The 26707-nt window shown below is 49.1% G+C and overlaps 11 protein-coding genes across 11 annotated transcripts; 6 read left to right on the top strand and 5 right to left on the bottom strand.

Moving 5' to 3' along the window:
- Positions 1-762: 762 nt before the first annotated feature.
- PFICI_13626 (uncharacterized protein) lies at positions 763-1011 on the bottom strand (the record flags this gene model as incomplete). The annotated part of the gene is made up of 1 exon (XM_007842207.1): positions 763-1011. One exon carries the CDS (start codon positions 1009-1011, stop codon positions 763-765), a length of 249 nt encoding a protein of 82 aa, XP_007840398.1.
- An 827-nt stretch (positions 1012-1838) lies between these two features.
- PFICI_13627 (uncharacterized protein) lies at positions 1839-3832 on the bottom strand (the record flags this gene model as incomplete). The annotated part of the gene is made up of 6 exons (XM_007842208.1): positions 1839-2250; positions 2313-2353; positions 2408-2678; positions 2864-3156; positions 3208-3404; positions 3457-3832. The coding sequence occupies 6 exons, from the start codon at positions 3830-3832 to the stop codon at positions 1839-1841; spliced, it is 1590 nt and encodes a 529-aa protein (XP_007840399.1).
- Positions 3833-5077: 1245 nt separating this feature from the next.
- PFICI_13628 (uncharacterized protein) lies at positions 5078-7092 on the top strand (the record flags this gene model as incomplete). The annotated part of the gene is made up of 7 exons (XM_007842209.1): positions 5078-5278; positions 5346-5403; positions 5478-5764; positions 5822-5827; positions 5948-6355; positions 6420-6518; positions 6577-7092. The coding sequence occupies 7 exons, from the start codon at positions 5078-5080 to the stop codon at positions 7090-7092; spliced, it is 1575 nt and encodes a 524-aa protein (XP_007840400.1).
- A 2591-nt stretch (positions 7093-9683) lies between these two features.
- Positions 9684-10567, top strand: PFICI_13629 (uncharacterized protein; the record flags this gene model as incomplete). Its single annotated transcript, XM_007842210.1, has 3 exons — positions 9684-10184; positions 10237-10310; positions 10384-10567. 3 exons carry the CDS (start codon positions 9684-9686, stop codon positions 10565-10567), a joined length of 759 nt encoding a protein of 252 aa, XP_007840401.1.
- A 1481-nt stretch (positions 10568-12048) lies between these two features.
- On the bottom strand, positions 12049-12336 carry PFICI_13630 (uncharacterized protein; the record flags this gene model as incomplete). Its single annotated transcript, XM_007842211.1, has 2 exons — positions 12049-12277; positions 12329-12336. 2 exons carry the CDS (start codon positions 12334-12336, stop codon positions 12049-12051), a joined length of 237 nt encoding a protein of 78 aa, XP_007840402.1.
- A 1794-nt stretch (positions 12337-14130) lies between these two features.
- Positions 14131-15747, top strand: PFICI_13631 (uncharacterized protein; the record flags this gene model as incomplete). Its single annotated transcript, XM_007842212.1, has 3 exons — positions 14131-14507; positions 14555-15548; positions 15604-15747. 3 exons carry the CDS (start codon positions 14131-14133, stop codon positions 15745-15747), a joined length of 1515 nt encoding a protein of 504 aa, XP_007840403.1.
- Positions 15748-16413: 666 nt separating this feature from the next.
- PFICI_13632 (uncharacterized protein) lies at positions 16414-17392 on the top strand (the record flags this gene model as incomplete). Its single annotated transcript, XM_007842213.1, has 3 exons — positions 16414-16708; positions 16785-17064; positions 17143-17392. 3 exons carry the CDS (start codon positions 16414-16416, stop codon positions 17390-17392), a joined length of 825 nt encoding a protein of 274 aa, XP_007840404.1.
- Positions 17393-17865: 473 nt separating this feature from the next.
- PFICI_13633 (uncharacterized protein) lies at positions 17866-19018 on the bottom strand (the record flags this gene model as incomplete). The annotated part of the gene is made up of 3 exons (XM_007842214.1): positions 17866-18324; positions 18383-18762; positions 18853-19018. The coding sequence occupies 3 exons, from the start codon at positions 19016-19018 to the stop codon at positions 17866-17868; spliced, it is 1005 nt and encodes a 334-aa protein (XP_007840405.1).
- A 759-nt stretch (positions 19019-19777) lies between these two features.
- PFICI_13634 (uncharacterized protein) lies at positions 19778-20980 on the bottom strand (the record flags this gene model as incomplete). Its single annotated transcript, XM_007842215.1, has 1 exon — positions 19778-20980. One exon carries the CDS (start codon positions 20978-20980, stop codon positions 19778-19780), a length of 1203 nt encoding a protein of 400 aa, XP_007840406.1.
- Positions 20981-22911: 1931 nt separating this feature from the next.
- PFICI_13635 (uncharacterized protein) lies at positions 22912-23438 on the top strand (the record flags this gene model as incomplete). Its single annotated transcript, XM_007842216.1, has 2 exons — positions 22912-23000; positions 23051-23438. The coding sequence occupies 2 exons, from the start codon at positions 22912-22914 to the stop codon at positions 23436-23438; spliced, it is 477 nt and encodes a 158-aa protein (XP_007840407.1).
- An 846-nt stretch (positions 23439-24284) lies between these two features.
- Positions 24285-25153, top strand: PFICI_13636 (Mitochondrial peroxiredoxin PRX1; the record flags this gene model as incomplete). The annotated part of the gene is made up of 3 exons (XM_007842217.1): positions 24285-24310; positions 24422-24745; positions 24814-25153. The coding sequence occupies 3 exons, from the start codon at positions 24285-24287 to the stop codon at positions 25151-25153; spliced, it is 690 nt and encodes a 229-aa protein (XP_007840408.1).
- Positions 25154-26707: the final 1554 nt, after the last annotated feature.

Raw genomic sequence — 26707 nt, forward strand, 5'->3', positions numbered from 1 at the left:
TGCTTCATCATGTATGGATCATGTACATTAACAAAGCCATGCTGAGGAAAGCATTTGAGCGGCGCAATGGCAATATGCGTATATTTTGCGCTTAGATGAATAGAAAAGTCGCTCATAGCAAACAAATAGTTCATGACAAGATCTGGCTGCAAACAGAGATGAAATACTGATTGAAAAGGGAGCGTCAGATGCGCCATTTCTCCCACCATCATGCCGTGCTTTTTGCCATGAATCCCCAAGCTTTGAGCTTCCATCTTCCAAAACATTGCCCCCATACCATCATTGAGCTGAAATCCGAATGTCGCCTCCAAAAGTGATGAAGGAATGGAGAATCAATGGTACCGCGCACGGATTGCACCATTGAAGATTGTTGAAAGTCCGTATAGCTTCAAACAAGAGGTAACAGCCCAATGGCCCGTCGGTATTAGCTCTTGGGTGTCGTGGCTACCCCGTGCAAACATATTTTCCCTCTCTCCCGATGGATATGTCGTGGTGTCTAGGGTTCAAGCATAACGAACGCCAGAGCACACAAGTTTTTGGCCCTCTTTGTTCTTCTGCCCCGAGGGACTGGTTCCGCTGAATCCAAGGAGGAAAGAAATGTTGGCCGCTTGACTCGATGAATACTGGAATCGTGTTCATCAATCACCAAGGACTTTCATGACCTAGAAGAATCAGTCTCATGCCGTCATCCTAGTTTCGCAATCACCTCTCTTACCATTCTTTAATACTTTCTCTACGTAAAGAGAAAGGCGCTACCTCGTCTCAGATACAATATGGTAGACCCTCGACAGTGGTACACGTCTGCCCAGTTCCACAGTACGATACGGGCGTGCCCTGATCGTCGCTGGTGCAGAGGACTATGGTGTTGGCATTGTAGCAGGCATAGGCGCCGACGTGGCCGGCGCATTTGGTCACGCCAATGAAGCCTCCCTGTGGCGAGGGAGATGGTAGTGCGGTGACGATGATTACTGCTCCTGCAAGGAGGACTATGGTTTGGCGAAGGAAGAACATTGTGATGATGACTGATTGGTTCTCTGGAACAGTGGATTTGGAGTGTCGTAAGTACTCTTGAACTCTCCTCTAAGACTTTTGAATGTAGTTCGATGACTTGCACTGTGGAATGGGTAGAAGTGAGATGATGATGAAAGTCAACCATTACTCTCACTTTGAGAGGCATCCACTGCAAATATATATATGCCTGAGGGAGAAGGGGAGTTACACCCATCTTCTCGAACATCCGTCACGATGTTTGCTACCCACCGACCGGGCACGTTGTACCACGGATGCTCCGTGAGTTTCTGAGCTATCCTCGGAGTTTGACCCTCCCTTACTGTTATTTAGACGGGCTGTCGCAAACAATAGTGTAGGCTGTTTGCGCACGATGTGAAACTAACGACGACCGTTTGGACTAGTCGTGACAGGATTGCTAGCTCGGTCCTGTAATGAGCGCTCGCTTGGCTCCAGCCGCTAGTCAGTCTATATTCACAGTCCAAGGGATGATTCGAGAGGCAGCTTCCGCATATACAAAAAGTCAGTCTGCCAACGATTATGCTGTTAGCTGAAGTCGAACGTGATGGTGATGGATGGGCAGCGTCGGAAGTCGACTTCGGGTAGGGTGTTCCCCTTGCATGGTGATATTGAATATGGATGCAATCAAGCATGCACTTTGTTCGAGTATGGTTGTCACGAGAGACCTTAAGACTGCTTGTTCAGTGTCAAAAATATCAAACAGTCGTCATTTTGAGATTTCGTTGATTTTGTATGAATAGCCTCAAGCTGCTATATATTCAAGCTTTCTTGGTTGTACTATTTCACTCCCAAGCCAGTCATCCAGTCCATCAAGAACCATTCTCAACCTTTTCCGAATTGCTATTCTCCATTTGCGATGTATCGGGCTTGGATTCGGTCGCCACCATGTCAGCCTGATAACTCCTCCTTCTCTCCCACCCATCTCGTTCTCCCCATCCGTGTTTGGACACTTTTATGCTTCTCCTGACGGCGTGCGGCTCGAGGAACAGCCAATCAATCTCTTCTAGGCTTAGGTTTGACGTTTCCGGATAGCAAAAGTATATCAAAGGGATAAAGGCGAAATTGAGGGCCATGAAGATCAGATAACCTCTCCATGCCAAGTTCGTGATAAGCGAAGGCGTCACCATCACTACCAAGAAATTGAAGAGCCAATTTGAGGATATTCCGATGGCTGTGCCTTTGGCTCTGGCGTGAAGTGGCAGGATTTCGGGCACATACACCCTGGATCAATATATCAGTCTTTTTGCTTCCATATATGGCACTACCAGCCTGGAATAACCTACCATGGGATACAGTTGGCTGTCGCTCCAAATATGAGCATATACTGTGTAGGCGTCAGCTATCATGTGAAGAAAATCTCGCCGCCAGGTCAACATACAGTAAAGAAGAATGTGATACTGGCAGATGCAGTCGCATGGGCAATTTCTCCGCCTCTCGATTGGAAACTGAGTAGAATTGCCACAAGCATCATGGAGATGCCCAGGCCAAAGGACCCCCACATCATGGGCTTGCGCCGGCCGTACTTGTCGAGGAAAAAGGTCGGGAACAGCGATCCGAAAAAGAACATGGCATTAATGACGCCAGCAAGGATCAAGGCCAGGTTGCGCTCCAGTCCGACATTTGTCTGTAACACTGAAGTAATGTAATATCTGTAATAAAAAGTTAGTTTGGAATTGGTCAAAGATTGATGGGGAGTCGAATGGTATATCGAGGTCTAGCTCAGGTATAGGGTGGGTCACGTGACGCCCTCCAGCGCAACCATCCAGAACCATCCAAACCACTCAGTGTAAAAGTACGGGTGTGGGACTAAAACACAAGATATAAATACACCTACACAATGAGGTTGATTCCACCCATTTGATTCATAAATTGTTGTCCGTAGGCCAAGAGGACACGTCGACCTGTCTGGACCTCATCTCGTTTCAGTAGTTGAGACCATTTGTATTGACCGCGCTCGTCCTCGGCCTTGATGGCGTCTAATATTTCTTTTTGTTCCTTAATAATCTTGGGGTGATCGGGCTCCCGGCCGTAGACTTCACAGAGAACTCGCAGTGCTTGTTGATTGAGCTTGTGTTTGTACAACCATCTGGGACTCTCGGGAAGGCCAAGGACCAAGAATATGACAAGCTAGTTCTCTTCATTAGCACGACTGAATCTGATATTGAGTGAGCGTCCTACAAATGCGAAAAGCATCTGGCAAGCAATGGGCAGACGCCATGCCACTGAGCCTGGGACAAATGACATGCCATAGTCGAACCAGTAGGCAATCTCGATTCCAACGCCCACGAATAAGGGCTCTGATGAGACTAGTCGGCCACGCTTCTCTGCTTCGCATAGTTCGGATTGGTACATTGGAACTGTTGAAGTTTCGATACCTGTAAACAGTCAGTGGCTGCACGGGACAGTGAATCCTTGGCGATGGCTCACCAGTCCCTATACCCGTGATATACCGAGCAATCATCAAGTGCGGAACAGTAAAGGCAGTGGCTTGCAAGGTAGCACCGACAATGATAAAAAGCATTGCGATGAACATGGCCAACCGACGACCCGTCCGGTCACAGATGGTAAAGGTCAGGATGCAGCCCGAAAAGGCGCCGAGATTATAAATGGACACAATGATGCCCTCGAGGCCAGGGCTCGGGTGTCCAAACTGGTCGAGAAAGTCTGAATTACCCACGATGCCGCTAAAGACGCCTTGATCGTAGCCAAATAGGACAAAGGCGCATTGGCACGCAATGGTGATGGCGGCGCGCAGCCGGAACCCCGTGCCGAATATGTTGTAATGGGGTATGTGGAACGCCATTGTGGGGACTGGCGATTAATCAAGAGCCCAAGAGAAATTACTCAAAGTGAGAATGTCTTGTGTATTTGATCATGGTCAGAATGATTTGCATGCTCTATTATACTCATAGTCAGCTCACCCTACCCGCATGGATTCTTACTTCCGGGGCCTGGCATGATGATCCGGGTGGCCGAGACATGGAGGAGACACTCGGCGGCTAACACTAAAAGAACCAAAAAAGAGGCGAGAAGTCCTCATCCATTCGCGGACTCTAGGTTTCGTAGTTTTCTTACAAACCCTTACAAAACCTTAACCGGACGTGCTGGTTGTACATCCGCTATGCAAAGACCATGCCGTCATTTATTCCCATGGTGGAGTTTTGCTGTATATAGTTGGGTTAGCCCCGCCTGGAACCCCAGATCCGGTGTCCGCCCCCCACATCTTAGGCAACCTGGCGAGCCTGGGGGAAAAGGTGCGGAGTAGGAAGCGGAGGTGCTCCCTATAACCAAGGGTCGATGGGCGGGCGAGGAGAGGGGTGAAGGGTGGGTGGGTGATGATGAGTGCTTCGGATTGCCTCTTCGGTCAGCACCGTCGAACGCATTGAGAGGACCGTTCGCGGGCGAAATGTAGAGCGAGATTAACCCTCCAAAAGTTGACAATTGAGTACTGTGTCAGCAAAAGATGGCAAAGATGTTCATCGCTTCTGCATGTAACTCTCCAAGAGGTTTCTCACAATTCTTAAGAATTTGTTCTTACAACACCAGCTCACTTGTCCGTTTCTTTTGCGCGGGCTTTCGTCGTGTCAACAGCTCATACACATCAGTATTCATTCATTCTCAGTAGCGAGTTCTTCTTCCTTATACACCATGATCACTGAATCACGACCCCATCCAAATGACGAATAATCGCCGCTATTCTCTCCCGAAATGCAAGATGCTTGCTAGTTAGAAAACGAAAAGGCCACCACGTGTGGAGCCAACCTGGAGATAGCAACGCCGCACTCAACACACACAAAGTTCCCCGCGTTTTTCTTTCATACCCTCTATGCTTGGGTACCCGGTCTTGTCTGCCGAGCTTTTTTGATTTTCCAACTAAATCGCCTTGGCCTAGTCATGTTGTGTTCACCACTAGGAACTAGTTTTCGGACTGATATTTCTGAATAATAATCATATTTTTAAGACTATTTTTTTGTTGAATCTCTAGACTGTCTCGTCTCTTGTTTGGACTGAACTCATCATCTTCAAAAGATATCAATCTTTTATCAAAATGGCTTCCATTGAAAAGGCGGAAGCAAGCGAAATCGATCGCGTGTCAGATGGCGATGGGGGCCACCGGCGCAGCCATGGCCATGACCATGCAAGGCTATCCGAGCGAGAGGAGATTGGTCGCATCGACGCCATGGCCGACGCTCCTGGGGTGTCGATGGAGAGTTTTGCGCATTTGGACGAGAAGAAAATTCTTCGCAAAGTGAGTGGCCACTCGTGTTTGGGAGACGCAAGAAATCATTGCAACTGACACCACCGGGTACGCATAGATGGACATGCGTTTGATCCCGATGCTCGCCTTGTTGTACCTCTTGTCATTCTTGGATCGTAAGTACCGCCGTCCGCGATGGAGACCAACAGACGTGTATCCGCCAAAATCCAGTTGCTCACTTGTGCGTTAGGTGGAAACATTGGAAACGCCAAAATCGAGGGACTACAAGAAGACTTGGGCATGACCTCTGATCAATACAACTGGTGTCTCACCGTCTTCTTCTTCAGCTACGCCGCCTTTGAAGTTCCCAGCAATCTGCTACTGAAAAAGCTCCGTCCCAGCCGCTGGTTGCCTCTGATCATGGTCGTCTGGGGCACTGTAATGACTCTCATGGGTATTGTACAAAGCTACTCGGGCCTTCTCGCTGCTAGGTTCTTCCTGGGAGTTGCCGAGGCCGGGTTATTCCCTGGATGTGCTGTACGTAAAACATTATCTGTGTATGCGTCGAAAATAGCTGACATGACCTATATATAGTATTACGTGGTAGGACTGCATTCGGCAACATTCCCATTGACGACTGTACTGACTTGTGCGATAGAGTAGCTATGTCGACTTGATATATTCGCAAATACACATGTGCTTCTGCTGACTACGGTATAGCTCACCATGTGGTACTGCCGTCATGAGATCCAGCTCAGACAAGCAATGTTCTTTTCCGCGGCTTCAATAGCTGGCGCTTTCAGTGGCCTCTTGGCGTTTGGCATTTCGAAAATGGATGGCGTAGGAAACCTCGAAGGATGGCGGTGGATCTTCATTTTGGAGGGTATCGCCACTGTCATTGTTGCGGCTCTCGCTTTTTTCTGTCTTCACGATTTTCCCGAGACGGCCAAGTTCTTGACCGAAGAAGAGCGCGCATTCGTCGTGTTCCGCCTCAAGTACGGACAGGACAAGAAGGCCGAATCAAAGGGTCAGAGGTCTGTGGCCGAAGTTGATGAGTTCCAGTGGAAGTATGTTTGGCAAGCTTTCCGTGACTGGCAGATCTGGATCAATATTTTCGTTTATTGGGGGGTAAGTCACACGTGAATAGTCGCGATCCCCATGGCTTCTGTAGTGCTGATGTGATACTTTCTAGATTGTCTGCCCCTTATATGGTATCAGCCTCTTTCTCCCAACAATTATCAAATCACTTGGCTATGCTTCGACAACTGCCCAGCTTCTCACTGTTCCTATCGTGAGTTGGATCTCTACAGTACTATCGTGCCCAGAAATGTCAGGCTCACGCATAACAGTACATCACGGCTGCCATTCTTGCTGTCCTTTTCGCCTATATTTCGGATCGTGTGGGAAAGCGTAGCCCATTTGTGGTTTCGTTTTTACTCATGATGATTTTAGGATTCGCCATGTGCATCTCTACCTCCAACCCAAAGGTCATCTACGGCGGCGTCTTTGTCGCGGCGTGTGCCATTTACCCATCCTTTCCCGGCAATATCGCGTGGCTCAGCAACAACCTCGCGGGCAGCTACAAGCGGAGCGCGGGCATGGCGATCCAGATTGGCGTGGGCAACCTCGGCGGCGCCATGGCGTCCAACTTCTATCGTGCACGCGATGCGCCGCAATACCATTTGGGGCACGCCCTGGAACTGGCGTTCATCTCGGTAGGCATCGCGGCAGCGTTGATACAGGTCTTTTCCTACGCGGCTATCAATAAGAAACGAGCCCGTCATTTGCAAAATGGGGATCAGTTCAGTCAGGCAGAACTGGCTGCCAAGGGAGACAAGGCTGTTACTTTCAGATACATGTATTGAAAGTATTATTCGTTATATGCGTGGGATTGGTTTGTATCGACGATTTGATCGAATACCCCTACAGGTACAAGGCACGTGATTGGGGAAGGATTTTGGTACATGGGGTGGCGATGCTTGCATGATCAACTTGTCGATAGGCTTGGCACTCGGACTTGCTGCAAACAAGACACGATGATCAGAAAAAAAAACATGATAGACTTGTTAATAGTGAAAGAATCTTTATGTCGATTTTCTATAGCGAAAGAGTAGAGGTTGTTTTGGTTTCGTGAAGTAGACCATCTATCAAATACCTGATGGCCGTACTTGATATAGACAAACCTGGTCAAGATATTCAATATAGTGAAGTATTACTTGTTTGTATATATCTAATATTAAATAAATAACTATGATTGAAATGTGATTTTGGATATCTGTAGAAACTTGTGGTATATACTGCCTTATGCTTCATGTGACTCCAGATAGATCATAATATGTCATATATGCAGCGCATGCAGCTTCCATCACATGCATTTGCACTCGGAATTGGCTTGAAATTCTGTTGCTATAAGAAGAACCTACAAGAAGTCAACCTGATATCACATGATCAACAGAGTCTAGGACAAAATATCAAGTGTGGGTGGCAGATGGCTGTAGTGACAGGGGGCCTTGAGTCGCTCGCTCTGATTGGTCACGAGGAGGCTGTCATGTCAGTTGGTGGGCATATAAATACTGTTGCCTCGCACCACCCTCCTTTTTTACATTTTCTTTCTTCTTCATCAACGGTCATCCATAAAATACCACTTTCATCAAATTTGACCACATGCTCATCACACTCCACCATGTCTTACCAAGACCAAATAGTTAGAGCCCCTGAAGCCCCTGGCTATCGCTGCAACGAGCCTTTCCACAGTCAGTAGTCTATATAAAGCCACAAAGTCTAATCATCTGACAGATATCATAGTTTATCGTACTGAGACAGGCTTCCATGACATGAGATATTTTGATCATCAACCACGTTCGCCTTCCATTCCTCCGGGACGCAGTGCTGCATATGATCCCATCAGTCAGCCAAGAAAGCCAAAGCCCCAGTATTCGGACCACTTCAGTACTTCCAGTAGAGTTCCAATCAGCAGTTCCATCTATTTTCAGCAAGAATTGGCCAGAACTCGCCATTCTAAAAGACCAGGGCCATCAGCAGGCAGTGATAGCCACATGCGCAGCCACATGAGTAAAAGTCCTACAACCCAAGTAGTGACATGGGCAATGCAATCTTCAACTAGCACCACAGACTCTGAACCAAAACCATTCGTGCAATATAGCACACCCACGGTGCTTCCCTTACCCAGTCCGCGCGCCCACATTGAGGCGATGGACAACAGACAGGGTTCTCCAGCAGCCAGCAATAAATCTTCCCACAAGTCAGACAAGGTCGATTTCAGATCCTCAACCATAGCTTTGACCACGGCGCCAGACTTTTACTATCCCGGGTCCACTTCATTCGAAGTCGGACAAAGGATTCCTCCTAGAGTACCGGAACTGCCGCGACTACCCACGCCAGATCTAGAATCTCTGAATGGAAATGAAGCCGACTTCTGCCCATGTTGTACGGGTGTAAAGAGAGATGCAACACGTGACCAGTACATCCAGACAGATTCGGAGTGGAAGATGCAGTCCCAGTGTCAGTTTCACTCACTTGCCTGTGGAAGCCAGACTAATTAGGCTGCAGTGATTGATGCAGCCGCATACATCCGCAGGACCAAGGAGCGACATGGACAGTGAGCATATTGAGCTTCAAATGCGACAAATAGGCCGATCGGCAGCTAAATTCGTGTTAGGAAGCATTCTTGATCTCTAGATGTCAAATCTCCCTTGCAATGCAAGCTCGACATTTGTATTGGCCACGCCAGAACCTGGTAAGCGAGCGATCCATGTAATCCACCCGTCCTACTCTACTGTACATGTACTGACAAGAGATGATAGATATTGATCAAATTTGTAGTATAGCCCCGGCTGTCTTCAGATAATCATATGTCATGTCAAATTAAAGTGCTTGGGAGAATTCACTTCTATACAAGAAATAGCCAAAACTACAGAATGTAGTCGGAAGCGCCCTGGCATTAGTATGCGAGCATCAAATTAGGTCAGCGAGCATGATTGGCCCGGAAGTAGTTCGCTTACCAGTAGGATGCACTACCGGTACTGTGAAGATCGTCTGCAAGAGACGGGATATGTGCAGCAAGTCACAAGACGGATGAAAGCGGGTTGGCGGGGTCCGGCCCTCATAATTTGGAGACCACTTGGAGACGGACATGTAATCTATGGGTTAAGGTTGCCACGACGCTTACGCAGGTTTGCCATGTACGAGAGAGAGGGAAGAACAAATCAAGTATACTCGATCCGATGGTCTCGCAGCTTCCCCAGATATATCCCCGCACCGTACTACCCGAGGCCGCGGCCGCCTTTGAACTCTCGAGGGGACGTCGTAAGTTCTTGCTATGTTGATGGTGTCAAAGATGTTCTTCCGGAACGCAGTCATTGCTACTATATTTACTTGAATACCCCACGCATCTCTGAATGAGTTCTCTTACTACACTCATTTCACCCAACCAAAAATGTCTCCCACACTTCGTCTACAAGGTAAAGTCGCCATCGTCACTGGTGGGGCATCCGGATTTGGCAAGGGCATTGCGACCAAGTTTGTCGAAGAGGGCGCCAAGGTCATTGTCGCCGACCTGTCGGCCGAGTCTGGGCAAAAGGTCGCAGACGAGCTCAAGTGCGAATTCGCCGTGGCCGACGTGACCAAGCGCGAGGACTGGGAGCGCCTGCTCAAGCAGAGCCTCGACCAGTTTGGCCAGCTCGACATCATTGTCAACAATGCCGGCATGACGTACGCCAACAAGGCCACCGAGGACGTGACGGACGCCGACTTTGACCTTGTCATGAATGTCAATGTCAAGTCCATTTACCTCTCCACCAGTGTCCTTCTGCCGCATTTTCTCGAGACCAAGAAGCCTGCGTGCTTTATTCAGATTGCCTCCACCGCCGGCGTGAGACCCCGTCCCCGGCTGACGTGGTACAATGCATCCAAGGCAGCTGTCATAAATGCTACAAAGGTATACATGCCCCTGATTGAGCTCCGACTCTTTGTTCTAATTGGTGGTTTAGACCATGGCTGTCGAGTATGGACCTCATGGTATCAGATTCAACTCGGTTGCGCCCGTCGTGGGCACGACGGGCATGTAAGTCACCCCGAACCTCTCTACTTTTCCTTCACTCCCAAAGTGGGATCATCTAATCTGTCAAAACAAACAGGACCCATCTCTTCCTGGGTAAGCCCGATACCGAGGAAAACCGAAAGGCGTTCATCTCAGTCGTGCCACTTGGTAGGGGCTCAACACCTGCGGATGTTGCAAATGCAACTTGCTACCTGGCGAGTGATGAGGCATCTTTTATCACGGGTGTCAATATCGAGGTCGATGGTGGAAGATGTGTTTAGTAGGAAATGCAGAACAACAATTCGAAGGAGTTTCATAAACCGAGCGACTCATGTTCCTTGCCAGTCGATGCATGGAAGTTATCTGCAATATACCAAATGTTTCTCCCATGTTCAGCCCAATGAGAGTATACTTATCATCGCTTCCACTTGTCCGCAGATTCTCCGCATAGTGGTCGATGTTATATCTGAATCGGAAAAAGATGAATGAGAAAGGACCGAACCCGACATGCTCCCTGTCAAGTTTTCTATAAGAGAAATGGAGCCCAGTGAGGCTTATAAATAACCACGTTCTGTGCTTGGCCAACCGTGTCGCAAAGTGAGGAGACCACAAACATGTCTATGGTAGACACTGCGGCGCAGAACTTGGAGCGGCCTGGGGAAGCCTGTGCATCAGCCACACGCATGCTTGCTGTTGCCTCAGGCATAAATCAGAGATAGATGAGATTGCTAAACATAACGACGTAACAATCAATAATAACAAAAGACACAGATTCCATCATATCGCTTTGGCAGACTTGTACGTTGGTCTGCCTGGCAAGCCGGCGTATACCATTTCCAAGCATGCATACCTGGCGATAATAAATATTGCAGTTAAGTTTGAACAGCGCCTCGGCAGAAATTATGTTAGAATACCGGGACTGACCGTCCGAAAGTGATTAATTATTATACCAAAAGCAATTCTCGCGTCAACGCCCCGTCCGTCTGACGTGGGTACACCCGCTGTTTGCTCGGTGAGGATTTGTAGGAAGGACTCCGAGATCCAAGGCATGATATCCACCATTATCCCCATCGAGCGCGCTCTGCTGAGTGCGAGGGAAGTATCGGATACCTACAACCCAGCTGCGAGTTACATCAATGGCATGGGTTCTATTGATCGACACTGATGTGGCCACTGCCGTATTCTTATTCCGAGGGCAGGTGGGGAGTGGCCCTAAAAGTAGAGAAATGGGAAGAGGCCAACTCGTATTCCATTTTGTGCATCTATTTGCAAGCCATTTCGAGGTACAGAAACATTAACGTCACAAACCAGTGACAGCGGGAAGAAAATGATTTCACAAGGCTGCGTGGATGTCTCAATCGTCATCTTCACACAAGACGATGTATGTCAGGTCTTTTGGCCCCAATTGCGTGCGACTATGCCTTTACTTTGGGGGACAAAAGTCCCGCGTGCTGTTGTGTTCGTGTCTAAGACCATTGCATGTATGTGTAACTCCAAGGCGTGTGTGTCCATGTGGATCTTGATGGTAAGCAGACGGATAGATTGCCATGGATGCGATCCACTGAGTGGTGAGGCTGAACCGTGGATTTCCCAACTTTGTTCATTACCCATGGGCGGGATCTTGCTTTTCAGCAACTCCCTGGATTCCGTTACTATCTCGTACTTCTTTCTTTTCAAATTCCTCCATCATACGGTCGTTTCGATAACCTTGACATCACGCCATTACCACGAAATTGCTCACCGCTAAAATGTACGAACCCGATCAACCGACCTTGCGAGTGCTCTTCTTTTTCATGATTATTGTACCGACCTTTGTGACAGTCTTGCGAGTGTGGTCTCGAATTTTGATGCCAGTTTCTCCCACGTCTACAACACCACACAAATTCTGGTGGGATGACTGGGCGGCCTTTGCGGCAGCTGTATGTCTCCCAGTATCTTCTGCACCTGGTTCATCTTTGAAGACAATGCGAAACTTGTGCTGATAGATTGGTCTGTAGGGCTTTAGCATTGCTACATGTAGCTTGTCTCTGAAAGTTGCTTACGGAGACATGGCACCTGAACTGTACCCTATATCACTGGCTGAATATGTCAATTCCGAGAAGCTATTCTGGATGATGTATTTTCTATTTAGCGTAGGCACGACTTTTAGTAGAGCTTCAGCACTGCTATTCTACGCTCGCATCCTCTCTGTGAGCCGCTCCAAGTTTAGATATGCACTGTGGCTGGTGCACACCATAAATGTCGCCTGGGTACTGGCTACACTACTCAATCTCATATTGATGTGCCGCCCCGTCCTGATGGCTTGGAGAACATTGTGGGAAGGAACATGCTCCGATTATCTCGGTCCACAATTGGTACGGGGTGGGCTGGCCAGTCTTGTCATTGACATAATCATCCTCGTCTTGCCGCTTCCAAAGCTGTGGAAACTAAAAATGAAGACAACGCGGCGTATTCAAATCAGCGGGGTCTTCTTATGTGGTTATCTGTGAGTAGCCGGCTCTCTGACAAACACTAGCACAAAATCTGGGCGGTCTCGCTCACCAGAACGATCATCACAGAGTCGTTGCTGTAGCTTTCTGCCGGACCATGATCATACTTCGGGATACTGGCACAATCATCAAGAGCCAGAACGATGTCTGTATGTTATTAGTGTTCTGGTGAAGAGCTCGCCACGCCAGCTGCTAATGGTATTTAGTCTTACCCACAACCGCTGTCATATGGTTGAGCTTCGAAATCGCAATGTCCGTCATAAGCATCAGCTTGCCCAGTATTCTGTATCTGGTTCAGCAAGTGTACAACAGTGTGTTGCAAAGCCTGGCTATGGCTGGTGTATACATGTCTAAACTTCTTCATATAAAACGAGGAACGCATTGCTGCTCTAAAAGCGAAGATGGCGATAATGACCGCGGCGTTTTGGTCCTGCAGGCCCATGGTCATGGTGGCAACATATCGCCAGGTAATCGTGACGCGAATCTCCATGTGGCCCGCACCGAATCTACGGCGGAGTTTAGTGGCACAGGCGATAATACTGAGCACACAGAGGGTAGCGGGATCCGTGTGGTGCGGAATATTGAAGTGGTCTAGTCAAGAAGTCGAGGTTGCGATCACGGTTTGCACCTAACTCGCATAGAAGAGACGATGCACAAGCATAAAGATGCAAACGTGCTTTACAAGGTGGACTGGGAATGCGGCGCCTTCAATCGCCGATTGGGAAAGATAACCAGATATTCTTGCCATGGACTTTTTGTTGACCGAGGTGCTTTGGGGATCATTTGTAGCTTTCTTCGTTCTGTTTTGAGATCTTGGTCGTACCATATCGGTTGGCAAGTCAGTGGACTGGGGTGTGTAGCTTACATTGGTTCCAAGAAGCCAGTACAGCGGGCAATAAATCGTGATATTCGAGAGAGGTATGATCCATTCAGTAAATGATATGAAGACTTTCAACCAACTTTTTTGCAATTTACATTACTGATTTTTGTCTCGAAAAAGAAACAACAGCATTAAAGACGCGGATCGGACTCAGCCGATGGCGAGTTGATCGCGTTTTCCTCTCTCTCAGCCGGTTGCCAAGAAGAGATACATGATGGAGTTCGCAAAGAACTTCTGAGGATTTTATGGTTCCCCCGCACTGCACCTTTGCAGCTTCCGACATTTACCTGCTCCCTGTTGCACAAGCATTGGACTAAGACGTAATGGTGATGTGGGGAAAGTGATACTCGTTCAAACGTCGGGCCTCTACAGCCATCCGATTACCCAGAGCTCATTGTTTCATCAATCAGTTGTGTGTTAAAATCATTCCTCCTAGTTTGGCTTCTTGCAATAAGGCGCACGATTCACCATTACCATGGGCGAGAAGCAAGAAGCAAGACCGTTTGAGCTCCAGGACGAAAGTCTACTTCAATATGACTGCTACATTCACGGCAAATGGATGCCGGCACGCCGCAACGGTCGCTTTGCCGTGATTGACCCCGGCTCCGGCAAGCCGTGGGCAGAATGTGCGGATGCAACCACCGACGATGTCGAGACGGCGGTCCATTCATCCCACGTCGCTTTTGACAGCTACTCAAAGTACACGCCGCGGCAACGGGCCCAGCTGTTGTCAAAGTGGCATCAACTAATCGAGTCATCAAAGGGCGACTTGGCCAGGATCCTTGTGCATGAGACAGGAAAGCCGCTCGCGGAAGCACAGGCAGAGGTTGATTACGGCCTCAGCTTTGTTTGGTGCGTCCAAGTCAACGCCTTGGTACTTACTTCTAATTACTATACAGGTGGTTTATGGGAGAAGCCGATCGGATTACCGGAACCACAACGATAGCTGCCATAGCTGGAAGGCGATCTCTGGTCATCAAACAGCCCATTGGTGTTGTTGCTGCACTGGTGCCTTGGAATTTCCCAATAGCCCTGCTGCTCCGAAAGGCCAGTGCTGCTCTAGCTGCCGGCTGCACCATGGTTGTAAAACCTTCTCCCGAGACCCCATTTACCGCCACAGCCCTTGCATATCTGGCAATCAAGGCCGGGTTCCCAGCTGGCGCTCTCAATGTCATACCTACGAGTCTGGAAAACACGCCCTCATTGGCCGAGGCTTTATGCCTCCATCCGGCTGTCAAGAAGGTGACATTCACGGGTTCCACGCGCGTTGGCAAGATCATCTCTGGCCTCTGTGCGAGAAACCTGAAGAAGGCAACCTTTGAGCTGGGAGGGAACTGTCCATTCATTGTGTTTGATGATGCAAACATTGACCACGCCGTCGAACAGCTCATGGGTCTCAAGTGGCGTCACGCCGGCCAAGCTTGCATTACTGCAAACCGTGTCTATGTGCAAGATGGAATCCATGATGCCTTTCTAGAGAAGCTCGTCGAGAAAACCAAGGCATTGAAATTAGGACACGGAATGACAGAAGGCACAACCATGGGACCAGTGACTACATCACGAGGTCTGGACAATGCCGAGGAACTGGTCAAGGATGCCGTAAGTGCTGGCGCCAAGATCGCAATTGGTAATGGTCGCAGACACAAAGTGGATGACTTCCCAGAGGGATACTTTATGGCTCCGACAATCCTCACCAACATGGCCGACGACATGTTCATGAGCTGCGAGGAGAACTTTGCACCCATTCTTGGCATCTATGTGTTTGAGACGGAAAAGGAGGTCGTCAAGCGTGCAAATAACACAAGCATGGGTCTAGCCAGCTACGTGTTCACCAAGGATGTTGATCGACTCTGGAGGCTATTCGAGAACCTCGAGGCTGGTATGATAGGACTAGTAAGTCAACAAAACATCCCCAGTCATTTCCAATCATTGTGCTGACACGACCCAGAACACTGGCAGCTGCTCTGCGGCCGAGACGCCCTTTGGCGGCATCAAGGACAGCGGCGCAGGAAAGGAGAGTGGTAAAGATATCGCCATAAATGAGTTTATGATCACGAAAGCAGGAACTTTGACATTGGAAGGACAATTTTGAAGGTGGGAACAGTCTAGAATTCCAGGTGTTCCAGCATTGATGATGGCAAGCTCAGGTATCGGGAACATTCTTCCCATAAGTTCAACTAGAAATAGTTTCCTCATTTTTAACATCAACTGCCATGAGTGATTCGACCCTGGCGAACATAGGAGGTGCTGGTACATCACAAGCGATAGTACTGCCCCAAGCGGTTTGTTGATAGTTTATGAATTATCCAAGAACAATCTGATAACTTCCGCACTCAACTGAGGGTATTTCATCTTTTCTGAGGAATATTGGACAGACTGGGAAAGACCCCACAGAAAGTATGCCATCGACCCAAAGGGGCAAACAGCTCAGTCACGCTCAACCGCGACAAGCGAAGCCAAGCATCTGCTCTGCTGTAAATGAAGTCTCCTCAAATAGCGGGTTCCCGGTCAATCATACCCATTCCAGACCCGTGGTCAAGCCATTTCCGCTATGGGATTGGATGGAGGCACCCTTTATCATCAGATTATGCAGTGTCCAGGGTATATACTTGACGGTGGTGATGAAATGCGAGTCCATTCATCTGTCACGACTCCAAAGGGCTCACTGTCGGCCTAGATGAGAATAAATATGTAGTCTCCTGCTGCTACGATGCTATCATTCGACAAATAACCTTGAAAAAAACCTTCATCATTTATCATGGCCGACCCCTATCCCTTCAAGAACAAGGTCATTGCCGTCACCGGCGCCAGCCGCGGCACTGGTCTGTCATTGACGAGATATCTCCTCGTTCGTGGCGCCACGGTCTCCATGGCGGCCACAAGTGAGGCCAACCTCGCCAAGGCGTTGGAGGGCATCAGGAGTGATATCCCCGATGTTGAGCACCGCGTCATGACCTATTCGGTCGATATTGGCAATGCTGAGCAAGTCAAGGCTTGGATCGAGGCTACCGTAGCCAAGTTTGGCCCCTTGGATGGTGCTGCAAATGTTGCTGGTGAGTCGGGCCCTTTTGAAGAAAAACTGATATTTTGGCAAGAATATTTTATTCAATGTGGGTGACTCTTATGCAGCTCAAATGATGCCACGAATCTGGCCCATTGAGATTCTCCCCCACGAGGACGTGTCACAGTGTCTTCACGTCAACGTGGTTGGTACTTTCAACTGCCTACAAAACGAGCTCAAGCACATGAAACGGGGCGGGAGCATTGTCAATTGTGGCAGCATTCTGAGCGGCTACTCCTCGGCCGGGGTGTCGGCCTATTGCGCTGCAAAGCACGCCGTCGTGGGGTTGACCAAGGCTGCCGCCTACGAAGGTGCCGCCAAGAACATCCGAGTCAATGTCCTGAGTCCGTGAGTAAACAATACCTTGTTCTGTTTCACTATTTTCAATCATCGCCCCGAGGTTTCCACCACTAACTGGGTGAACAGTGGCTGTATCGATACCGATTTAATCAGACAGCCTCTAATCATGCCGAATGGCGAGGGCTGGACGGTCACGGAAGACGATAACCTCACCTCCATCATCAAGCGCTGGGCCAAGCCGGAAGAGATTGCCGCGTCCATTGCCTTTCTGCTTGGCGACGAGTGCAGAATGATTACCCGTCAAGAGTGGAGAGTCGACGGGGGATGGCTAGAGAGTGACTATGTCGGCGGCCACAAAGACTACAAGCATGAATAGAAAAGCCAACATGGCTCAAACGTCACGAGGTCCAGGCTTCCCTAGAATACAGGAGAAAGTAGAGAAAGGCAAGTTGGCTACTGATGTCGCCGAGAGACATTATTACATGTCTCTAACCGGCACCATCGTTGCTGATATGGAATTTATATCATTTCGCTCATCCTTTTCGTTCGAGTGACCATTATACTTTTCGTCACGCTATGCTCGACTCAGCATGCGTATGTCTAGACCATATGGTAGGACTTTTTTACGAAGAATAAAAAGATCGTTTCAAAATCACAGTCTTGGAGAACATTGGAGAGAGCTTGGATAATGTGAATGGCGGCGACCCGCACATGAATCCATGAATTTATAAGATTTTGCGCCGTCCTGATTATCCCTTGGTGTCTGCTATTGCCTCGAAATCTCGTACCGATGGAGGAAAGACCATGATTTCATAGTTATTATACAATTGCCACAATCTTCCAGCACCTCTAAGCCGCAGCAGGCACATACGCATATTTTGGCATAAGTGCCAACCGCTCTTCAGGACTGATATCGTCGTCGTATATCATCTTGACATTCTTGTCCTTGTCCTTCTTGGACTTCTTCTCCTCTGCTGCTGGCTGCTCAGATGCTGTAGGCGTGGCTGAGCTTGGCTTCTGCGCTTGCTTCTCACCAGACTCTAGGCTTCTGATGAGGTGATCAATGTTATCACCTTGTCGTGCAGCACCAGCCACAAGCTCGTCAACCGTGCTAGCATAGCCTGGCTGTCCTGGTCGAGCGGGCAACCCAGGAGGCGCGGGAAGATTGCCTCCCGGTCTTGCAGGCAGATTGCCCGGAGGATAGTTGAAACCGCCTTGAGGGTACTGTGGTGGAGGAGAGAAGCCAGGGACCCCTTGAGGAGGGAAGCCCTGGGGGTACTGGCCGCCTGGCGGAGGGAATGGCGAGTTCTGCGCGGAACATTGTCAGTATTTCGAATGTTACGATATCATTTTCGAGAAAACTCACGTTTTGGCCAGGGCTTTGACCATTGAGGCCCAGGGGAGGTGTGGGATTTGCAACACCACCATTGGCAGTCTTCTGAGTAGCCATTCTTGCCCGGTGTTCAGCCAGCCGCTTCTTGATCTCATCTGCCGTCTCAATCTTGATCTTCTTGACGGGGCCTTCTTTACCACTCTGCCCTGGCGGGGGGTTGCCCGTCGCGGCAAAGCGATCGGCTTGTGCTTGGTAGAAGTTCTGAATGAGGCGCTGGTTGTGCTGTTGGACTACGTCTTCGGGAATACCCTCCATACCGAAGATCTCCACCTCGAGACCTTGTCGATTCGGAAGCGCATTCTCGACAAGCGTTAATGACTCTTTGTGTACTTGGTTCATGTGCACGGATAGACCTGCGCAAATAGTAATGGGTTAGCAAAAGACGCGATCAATGGACATTTGCCCTGGGGCGCTCGCTTGAAAGGGATCTTTGGCGCGTTTACCTCCAGCTGTATTCAACCTCCTCCCACATCGATCGCACTTGAAATGCTTTGCCTTTTGATGCGAAATCAAGAGCTTGAGATCTTCAAAGTCTCGCTCGCAGTAGTAACACCATGGTCGCGCCAGGAGCTCCTCGACATTAGGTTGCTTTCTCTTCTTCTTGCCCATCTTGGCGAAATTGGCTGTCGGTTCTGCAAGCTAGGGAATGAAAATCGCAAATCAAGTGTCGAGACTCGAGCGCGATTAATGGACTTTTTTGCAGGGGTGCGCGATCGAATTGGTGACAAGACTTGCGATTATGTTGAGTGATGAAGCTGTACAAACTGTCGCCTAGGAATTCGAGAGCTCCGGGCGAGGCTCAGCTACGTTTGCGGTATCCACACCAAGGTACAGACAATGTGGCTAAGCAATTCTCAAGCCACACCTGGACCAGAGACTAAGCTGCACAAGCCTGCATAAAATGTACAACAAAGATTGCATAACACTTTACAGAAGAGAATCGATATAAGTGATCGAATTAGCAATATCCTCACCTATCCCAATACCCTTCTTCCTGTTATTTCGTATCCTAAATCATAGAAACGTCCTCTTAGCAATTAAATATTAGGAGGGTCTCGGACCATAATGACATTTTGTTGCCTTCTTCTCATGATGTATCTTTCTTTTTCGTTTCTACCTATCGGCTCTTCTTCTGAAATATATCAATTTTACTTGTCTTTCTGCACTTGTGAGTTTCAAGTTAACTGTAAGCTTCATTTCCCGGATACAAGATGAGTTTTCTCAATGACACAGAGGGGTCAAACTCTCTGATCGAACAACACCTACAGAGAAATTTACTTACGCACCATGTTATTGATAGTTGAAAACTGCATATTTGACTGCCGGGCATAAATTTAAGTACCGTTGTCAAATGTCTATTGCACCGTTTTACCCCCAGAGGTCTTGGGCCACGTCCTTGACCAGCTCAAGTTTTTCCCACATCTTTTCCATTGTCATGCCGACACCACCTGCCTGACTGTGACTGCTGAACCCGCACTGCGGGCTTACTGCCAGGCAGTCCATTGCTTCGTCAATCGAAACGCCCTGAGCTTTGGCGATGACGGCGGCAGCATCCTTAACCTTCTTCGTGAGCTCGTCCCGGGCCTCGAGATCTGCCGTTTTGGTCGACACCAGGCCCAGGACCACATTCTTTCCCTTTGGCAGGAACCGCAGCGGCTCAAATCCGCCATCCCGCTCAAAGTCGTCAAATTCGAGGTAGTATGTCTGGTAGTCTGTCTGGTTAAAGAGCTTGTCTGCAATTTTCTCATACGAGCCCGATACCCAGTGCGTGGACCCCGCCATATTTCCTCGGCAGAGATGCACGCCGACGTGCAGGTCCGACGGCTTGCCTGCCAGGAGCTGGTTATGGGCCTTGATATACAAGTCGAGCAGCGCGTCCGTGTCGGTGCCGTCCTTTTGGCAGCCGCCAAGAAACTGCGATGAGCAGAAATACGTCAGGTGGGGATCGTCAATCTGCGCGTTACGGAGGCCCGCATCGTAGAGTGTCTTGAGCTCGGCGGCATAACAGGCAGCCAGGTCGCGGAAATACTCCTCGTCGGAAGTATATCCGGAATCCGCAGTGTATGCCGTGCCGGGCTTGAGCTGAATGTGCTGGTACGTGGGTGCCGGCATGGTCAACTTGGCTTCCTTCCAAAGGGATCCCGGGAGCGTGTCCCGCAGGCCCAGCCACTCCGGAAGATACGGTGATTCCTTGTAGCCAATCTTGCCCGTGCACAGCACTACGGCCCGGGTTTTGGCGCCCATTCGGGCCAGTCCGACTGTCGTTGGAAAGTCGGTGCGAAAGGCATCTGGAATTGGCAAGGCCGGCTTGACTTCGAATCCCTCGAGCTTTTCGAAGAGGCCGCCAAAGTATATATGCCGGGCGTACTCGCCGTCTGTAATTGGCCTAATACCTCTGCTCTTCTGCTCATCCACGGCTTCCTTGACAGCTGCTTTTTCGACTTCCTGGACAGATGAAGAAATATTGACATAGTAAGATTGCTGTGCTGATGATATCTTTGATCGGGCCTCCAAGAGAGATTGCGGACGCAAAAGCGATCCAATGTGATCAGCTCGGAATGGGGGTGCCATTGTAAAAGCTCAATTCTGGATTATGTCTTGTTCACTTGAGTGTAACCCAGAAGTGATACGTGAAACCTTGCATCATTGGCGATATTTTTGAGTGCATATATTTATTTTGGGGTCCTCCCGGCTGTAGTATTATAGCCGAAGCCGATACTGTTTTCGGGGGTTGGATACTGGGCAGAAACCGGGGGCCCCGCAAATGGGCAATGATGAGCAACTCGATACCCGCTGTCGCCTCTTTATTACCGCGGAATACCGAGTTATCTCACAAAGTTGTCCAGAATCAAAACACGTGGGCTGCCACTACAAGACGGGGCATGGAACGATGATGATCGAGGCAAGCAGCCCGTCTCGAATACCAGAGGTATGCCACCACCGAACAGTTTACTCGAATCAATCCAAAGGACAAATTTGAGTACACAGATGGAAAGATCACAGAAGCTATGCGTGGTCTAGATGGACTGACATGTGGTACGGCAGTGGACCTTTGCATGAGCAAACAGCAAACGGTGTTCAAGCTGATGACGACGGCCTATTTACGACGAACTTTTGCGAAGTATATGGGGAGGTACAGCATAATGACAGAGGTGACGCGAATATCATCATTTCAAGGCCTTCCTGGCCACGATGCACAAAGCTGACGTTTCGTAGAGCAACTAGTTCAAAAGTCCCCAATACTGCAAACGACTCATGATGCCGAGTAGGAGCGGGTAGTAAGCAGCCTCGGAAGCGCCGCCGTGTGAGAAATTCTCCGAGCCAGATCCCAGGTCGCAGCTGATATCATCTTTTGGGCTGTCCGTGTCAACAAACGCTGGAGCGCAGTGGGCCAATTATTTCCATCGTTATAGGGCCACTGCATCTCGGTGCTGACGAGCTGCGCAATGCTTGGCGCTGCAGTGAAGCACAACACTTTATTGGGCCGCGTGTGAAAGCCAGTTTTCGTATGTTTGTCCAATGCCTACGACAAATCTGTTTCGTGGGGCACGATTGCCTTGGATCAGGCTGGGACTATATGAAGCAGAAACTGTGCTGTATCTAAGACAGCAGTTGCTTTGATCGGATGATGCGCCTCTATCTGTTTGCTTTTACCATGATCATTCTGCTCTACATGCCCATGGAACCACGGTCAGACGATACTGAAGCGCCAAAATGAAGCCAGAGCCAACATATTTCCCCATCACGGCAGTGATGCAGGGCTATATAGCTGTCAATGCTATTCTGGTCTTTATTTCCATCACTACTGTTACAGCTAGAATTATATCGCGACTTGTGACCAGAGCTGGAGTTGGCATAGATGACAGCCTCATAGTGTTTGCAGTTCCACTTGGAGTTGGTTTACTGGTGATTGAGGGTATGAGTAAGTGAAAGAAGCAAAGACAATTTCCTCTTGTTTTCAATCGTAAGCAAAAGACATTATGCTAATCGTCTTCTGATGATGGAATTAGTGGCTGCCGTTGGTCTCGGATACCACAGAGTCAGGTTCACCAATGAGGAGAACCTCTACACAATCCTACCTTTAAACATGGCATTTGGGCAATGCTATATACCGCTCATTGCCGCCATCAAAGGAAGCAGTAAGCATTATATATACTACCCCATGACTTAATTTTAGCCGTTGTGTTCAACAAGTGCTAAGCCTGAATGTACAGTGCTCTGCTTTTACCGTAGGGTATTCATCGGACGGTGGACTCGTGTTGCGACTCACATTGCTCTGGGAATAGTGGCAAGTTGGTTCATCACATATGAATGTGCGGCACTGCGTAAGTCCTTATGGCATTCCACTTAATGTGGTGTGAGGTCGCTGAAGGCTCGCTGGTTCAGTCGCTTGCCGCCCCATCAATGTATTGTGGGATCCATCTGCGGATGGACGATGCTATAATTCAATCAAACTTGTATCGTCCCTGGCCGGCATCAACGTCCTCACAGACTTCGTCATCATGGCGATCCCAGTGTACACAGTTGTTCATCTTCAGATGAGACGATCCGACAAGATTGCGCTGTTGTGCCTCATCTTCCTAGCAATTTTGTAAGTGAATCCATTGCCGCCCCTTGCAGAACCGGCTGATATCTCGCCAGGGTCACTTTGGCATCAACCATCCGGCTTTACTACCTGGTTCACGTCGAAGAGCTACAAGACTTTACTGGCTCGATGCCGCCGGTTATTTTCGTCTCGGCGTTCGAGGGGAATCTCGGCATCATCGTTGCTAGTATACCGTCTATCCGCCCGCTGTGGACCAGGTGCAAGACACGGCGAAGGGTCGCATCACACCGCAAGGAGAATTCAAGTTCAGCTCAGGGAGCCGACACGTTGCTCAGAGAGTCTCGATCTGGACAATATGATGCAGACGGGTTTGCCGTTATACAACTCGACTCTGTTGCCAGCTCGCTCAGACTTGACCTAGACATGCCCGTTGCCACGGCGGTGAGTGTAAATGAGAGGCTAGAAGAACGGCATCGGGAGTAGCTGTCATGCTGTGCAGTATCTGAGTAAGTAGTGTCCAGATATTTTATTCCAAATGCCGACCTGGACCGTATAATCCGGTTGTCGGGGGGTGTCAACGAGGAAGTCGGTCGCCGGCTATGTGAACCCAAGTGGAGGCTGCTCGGCGGGCCGCTTGACCTTGACGGCGCCAACGGTGGTCATTTGGAGGTACCAAGTACTTTCATTGACTTTGTTTGAATGCTTGGGATATGAAAATATTGTATGCTAGAGTTCAACTGACCCCTGGACAAGAGCCGAATCCTAATGTCTTGTCCGGTCTTGAGGAACAGCTCGGGTTGGCTGGTGATGATGCAAGCCAGCCGCTAGAATTCATGATATGGAGGATACCTGGATGGCGACCAATAGAAGGGCCTGCGCAGCACGCAATAGCTAGGTCCCAACCAAAGAGAGCTAGTGCGGGGCGACCGCGGGGTCATCTTTATGTTGTCGAGCCTCACAAGTATTGCGACATTAACCGCAGATGTGTAAGCTGGGCTTCCATTTCTGCACCTCACCACCCCAAAATTGACTCGCCTCCAGGCGGTCGGAGTGCTTTCGGAGACAACAAATGGCAGATCTTATTCACACGAGGCTTTGCATCGCATGTACTATTAGAATGGCGCCATAGTGGAAACTTCCAGCCCGAACCCAGCTGCGTTGTCATCACTTGTAGTAGCTCATAAATATCGACGTGATTGCCCCTCCATCCTTTCCAACCCCTCCTCTCGTCAGTTTTCTACGTGCTCAATTATCTTGTGATACCCCTCCAGAAAGGTCAAACTTCTCTTTACTACCTTTTCTTCAAGCACTTGCTCATACTCATTCAAAATGTCTGCTGACCAGAGACCTACTCCGTAAGTCACAGTTCCTCCTCTGTGCTCCTCTTGCCTCCAGAGAGGGTATCTATTACCTATTACTGGGTGACAGATTTCGAAAGGTCCAGTACTAACATGATTTCTGGACAGCCTCCGCCTGGGAACCACTGCTCCCAACTTCAAGGCCGACACCACCACTGGCCCCATTGACTTCCACGAGTTCATTGGCGACAACTGGGTCGTTCTCTTCTCCCACCCTGAGGACTACACCCCCGTCTGCACCACTGAGCTTGGCGCTTTCGCCAAGCTCGAGCCCGAGTTCACCAAGCGTGGCGTCAAGCTGATTGGTCTCTCTGCCAACACTCTCGGCAGCCACGAGGGATGGATCAAGGACATTGACGAGGTCACCGGCTCCAAGGTCGCTTTCCCCATCATTGCCGACAAGGAGCGCAAGGTCGCTTACCTCTACGACATGTAAGTTCTGCACCACGAGAGGATCCCAAGTGTCTCTCTGTAGCAAATGACTGACAACATCTCCACAGGATCGACTACCAGGACACCACCAACGTTGACGAGAAGGGCATTGCCTTCACCATCCGCTCCGTCTTCATCATTGACCCCAAGAAGAGCATCCGTCTCATCCTGTCCTACCCTGCCTCTACTGGCCGCAACACCGCCGAGGTCCTCCGTGTTGTCGACTCTCTCCAGACTGGTGACAAGCACAAGATCACCACCCCCATCAACTGGGTCCCCGGTGACGATGTCATTGTTCACCCTTCCGTCAACAACGAGAAGGCCAAGGAGCTGTTCCCCGAGTTCCGCATTGTCAAGCCCTACCTCCGCTTCACTCCTCTCCCCAAGGAGAAGACCACCGCCGCATAAAGGGACAAAAGCAACAAATCTGTTTCTAGTTATTTGGAAAGATGTTGCCAACTATCTGGCTGATACCCCTAATCTATGGCCTGTGGTAGTATGATAAAATAGTAAAAAAAGTAATTAAATCCAAACTGTATTCGAGTCAACTGAGACTGTCATGAAATTGCACGTGAAGAGAGTTGATGCTTGTGACATTTGGTAAACAAAAAGATGAATAGGTAATGATACGGCATTCTTATCTACTCAAGCTGGACCGGATATATAAGACGGGATTCACTATACAAACACCCCAAAAGGCTGATTTGACCATTGGCCAACAGTATACCGGGGCCACGAGGGGAGAAATGAAACAAGCTGTACAGACGGTCGCGTGAAGTAACATTTCCTATTTGATTCCACCAGTAGCTCGTATCCTATCTAGGTATATAGCAGAAACGACTTTATAGTGTTTATTCACTGGAGTTCAATACGGGCAATGACTACATTCTTCGCAAAAGGAAATGAGTAGAGTCACTCATGAATATAGTACAAAAGTAAACACTCAGTAAAGAACTGCTGAAATTGTTGTATTAGCAGTGAAAGGATTGGATAATCACAGGGTTCACCAAACTATTCTTGGTTTCGCCTACAAAATATGGCTGCTACTATAGTGGGACGATCGTGTTACCAGGTTTTCTCATTGGTATATTCAGCTCGGATGTTGTGACCAAAAGCGGCATGGAGGACGGGCTGCATCGAGATTGGCTTCGAGAACACATTTGGAAAGGACAAACGGGACGGGCAATGGCAAGGGAATTAATTCAAATGAGGGCAGGGCGCCACGCACAAACGTGGAAACCGAAAATAGCAGTCCCGAAGAGCAAAGACCATCCAACAAGGAACGGAAAGTGTTCCCATCCACGTGGGAATTGCAGGTTTAATGCCAAACTGGTCCGTTGTATCAGCAGCCGTCCTAGCGTAGCTGTCAAGATCCAATCATCCCAAATGTCTGTCTTCCATGTCAATATGCCAAGTGCCGAAAGGAGGAGACGGAATCTGGTCTACGATATGGGGATTCATTTAGTGTATTGGAATGCAGACCCCTTTGGGGAATACCGATGACCTGATGTGGCTCTATGTAGGAGGAGACAAAAGATAGGACGGAACGCCCAAAAGTGTGCTTTCTTTGTTTCCGCGTAGTACTACATAGATGCTTTGCAATCAGGATATAGAATGTATTCCAGATTGTTCTAGCTCCTTGTTCTAGCTGCCATGCACACCAACACCAAGTGACCCAGGGATTTGGAAAAGTCGCTTCGAGCTTGATTGATTGATCAGGCGAGAAATCTCCGTGTTCCTGGATGCTCTACACTAAGCACTCGCGTCGTCGTAGAACCCCCCCTGAGCACTTTTGGCACCACGTTCAGTGTTGGTCAGGGGCCCCTAGGCGACATGCTTGCACCCCTGTCGACGGCTTCTTAACGGGCTGGGGCCGGAGGCACGTAGAAAAACATTCTGGAATATCAGCCAGGACCGTGGAAGAGGGGTAATCATGTAAAAGTCTGGACGATAATGCAGATA

This window comes from Pestalotiopsis fici, assembly GCF_000516985.1.
Source record: "Pestalotiopsis fici W106-1 unplaced genomic scaffold PFICI_Scf_11, whole genome shotgun sequence".
NCBI lineage: Eukaryota > Fungi > Ascomycota > Sordariomycetes > Amphisphaeriales > Sporocadaceae > Pestalotiopsis > Pestalotiopsis fici.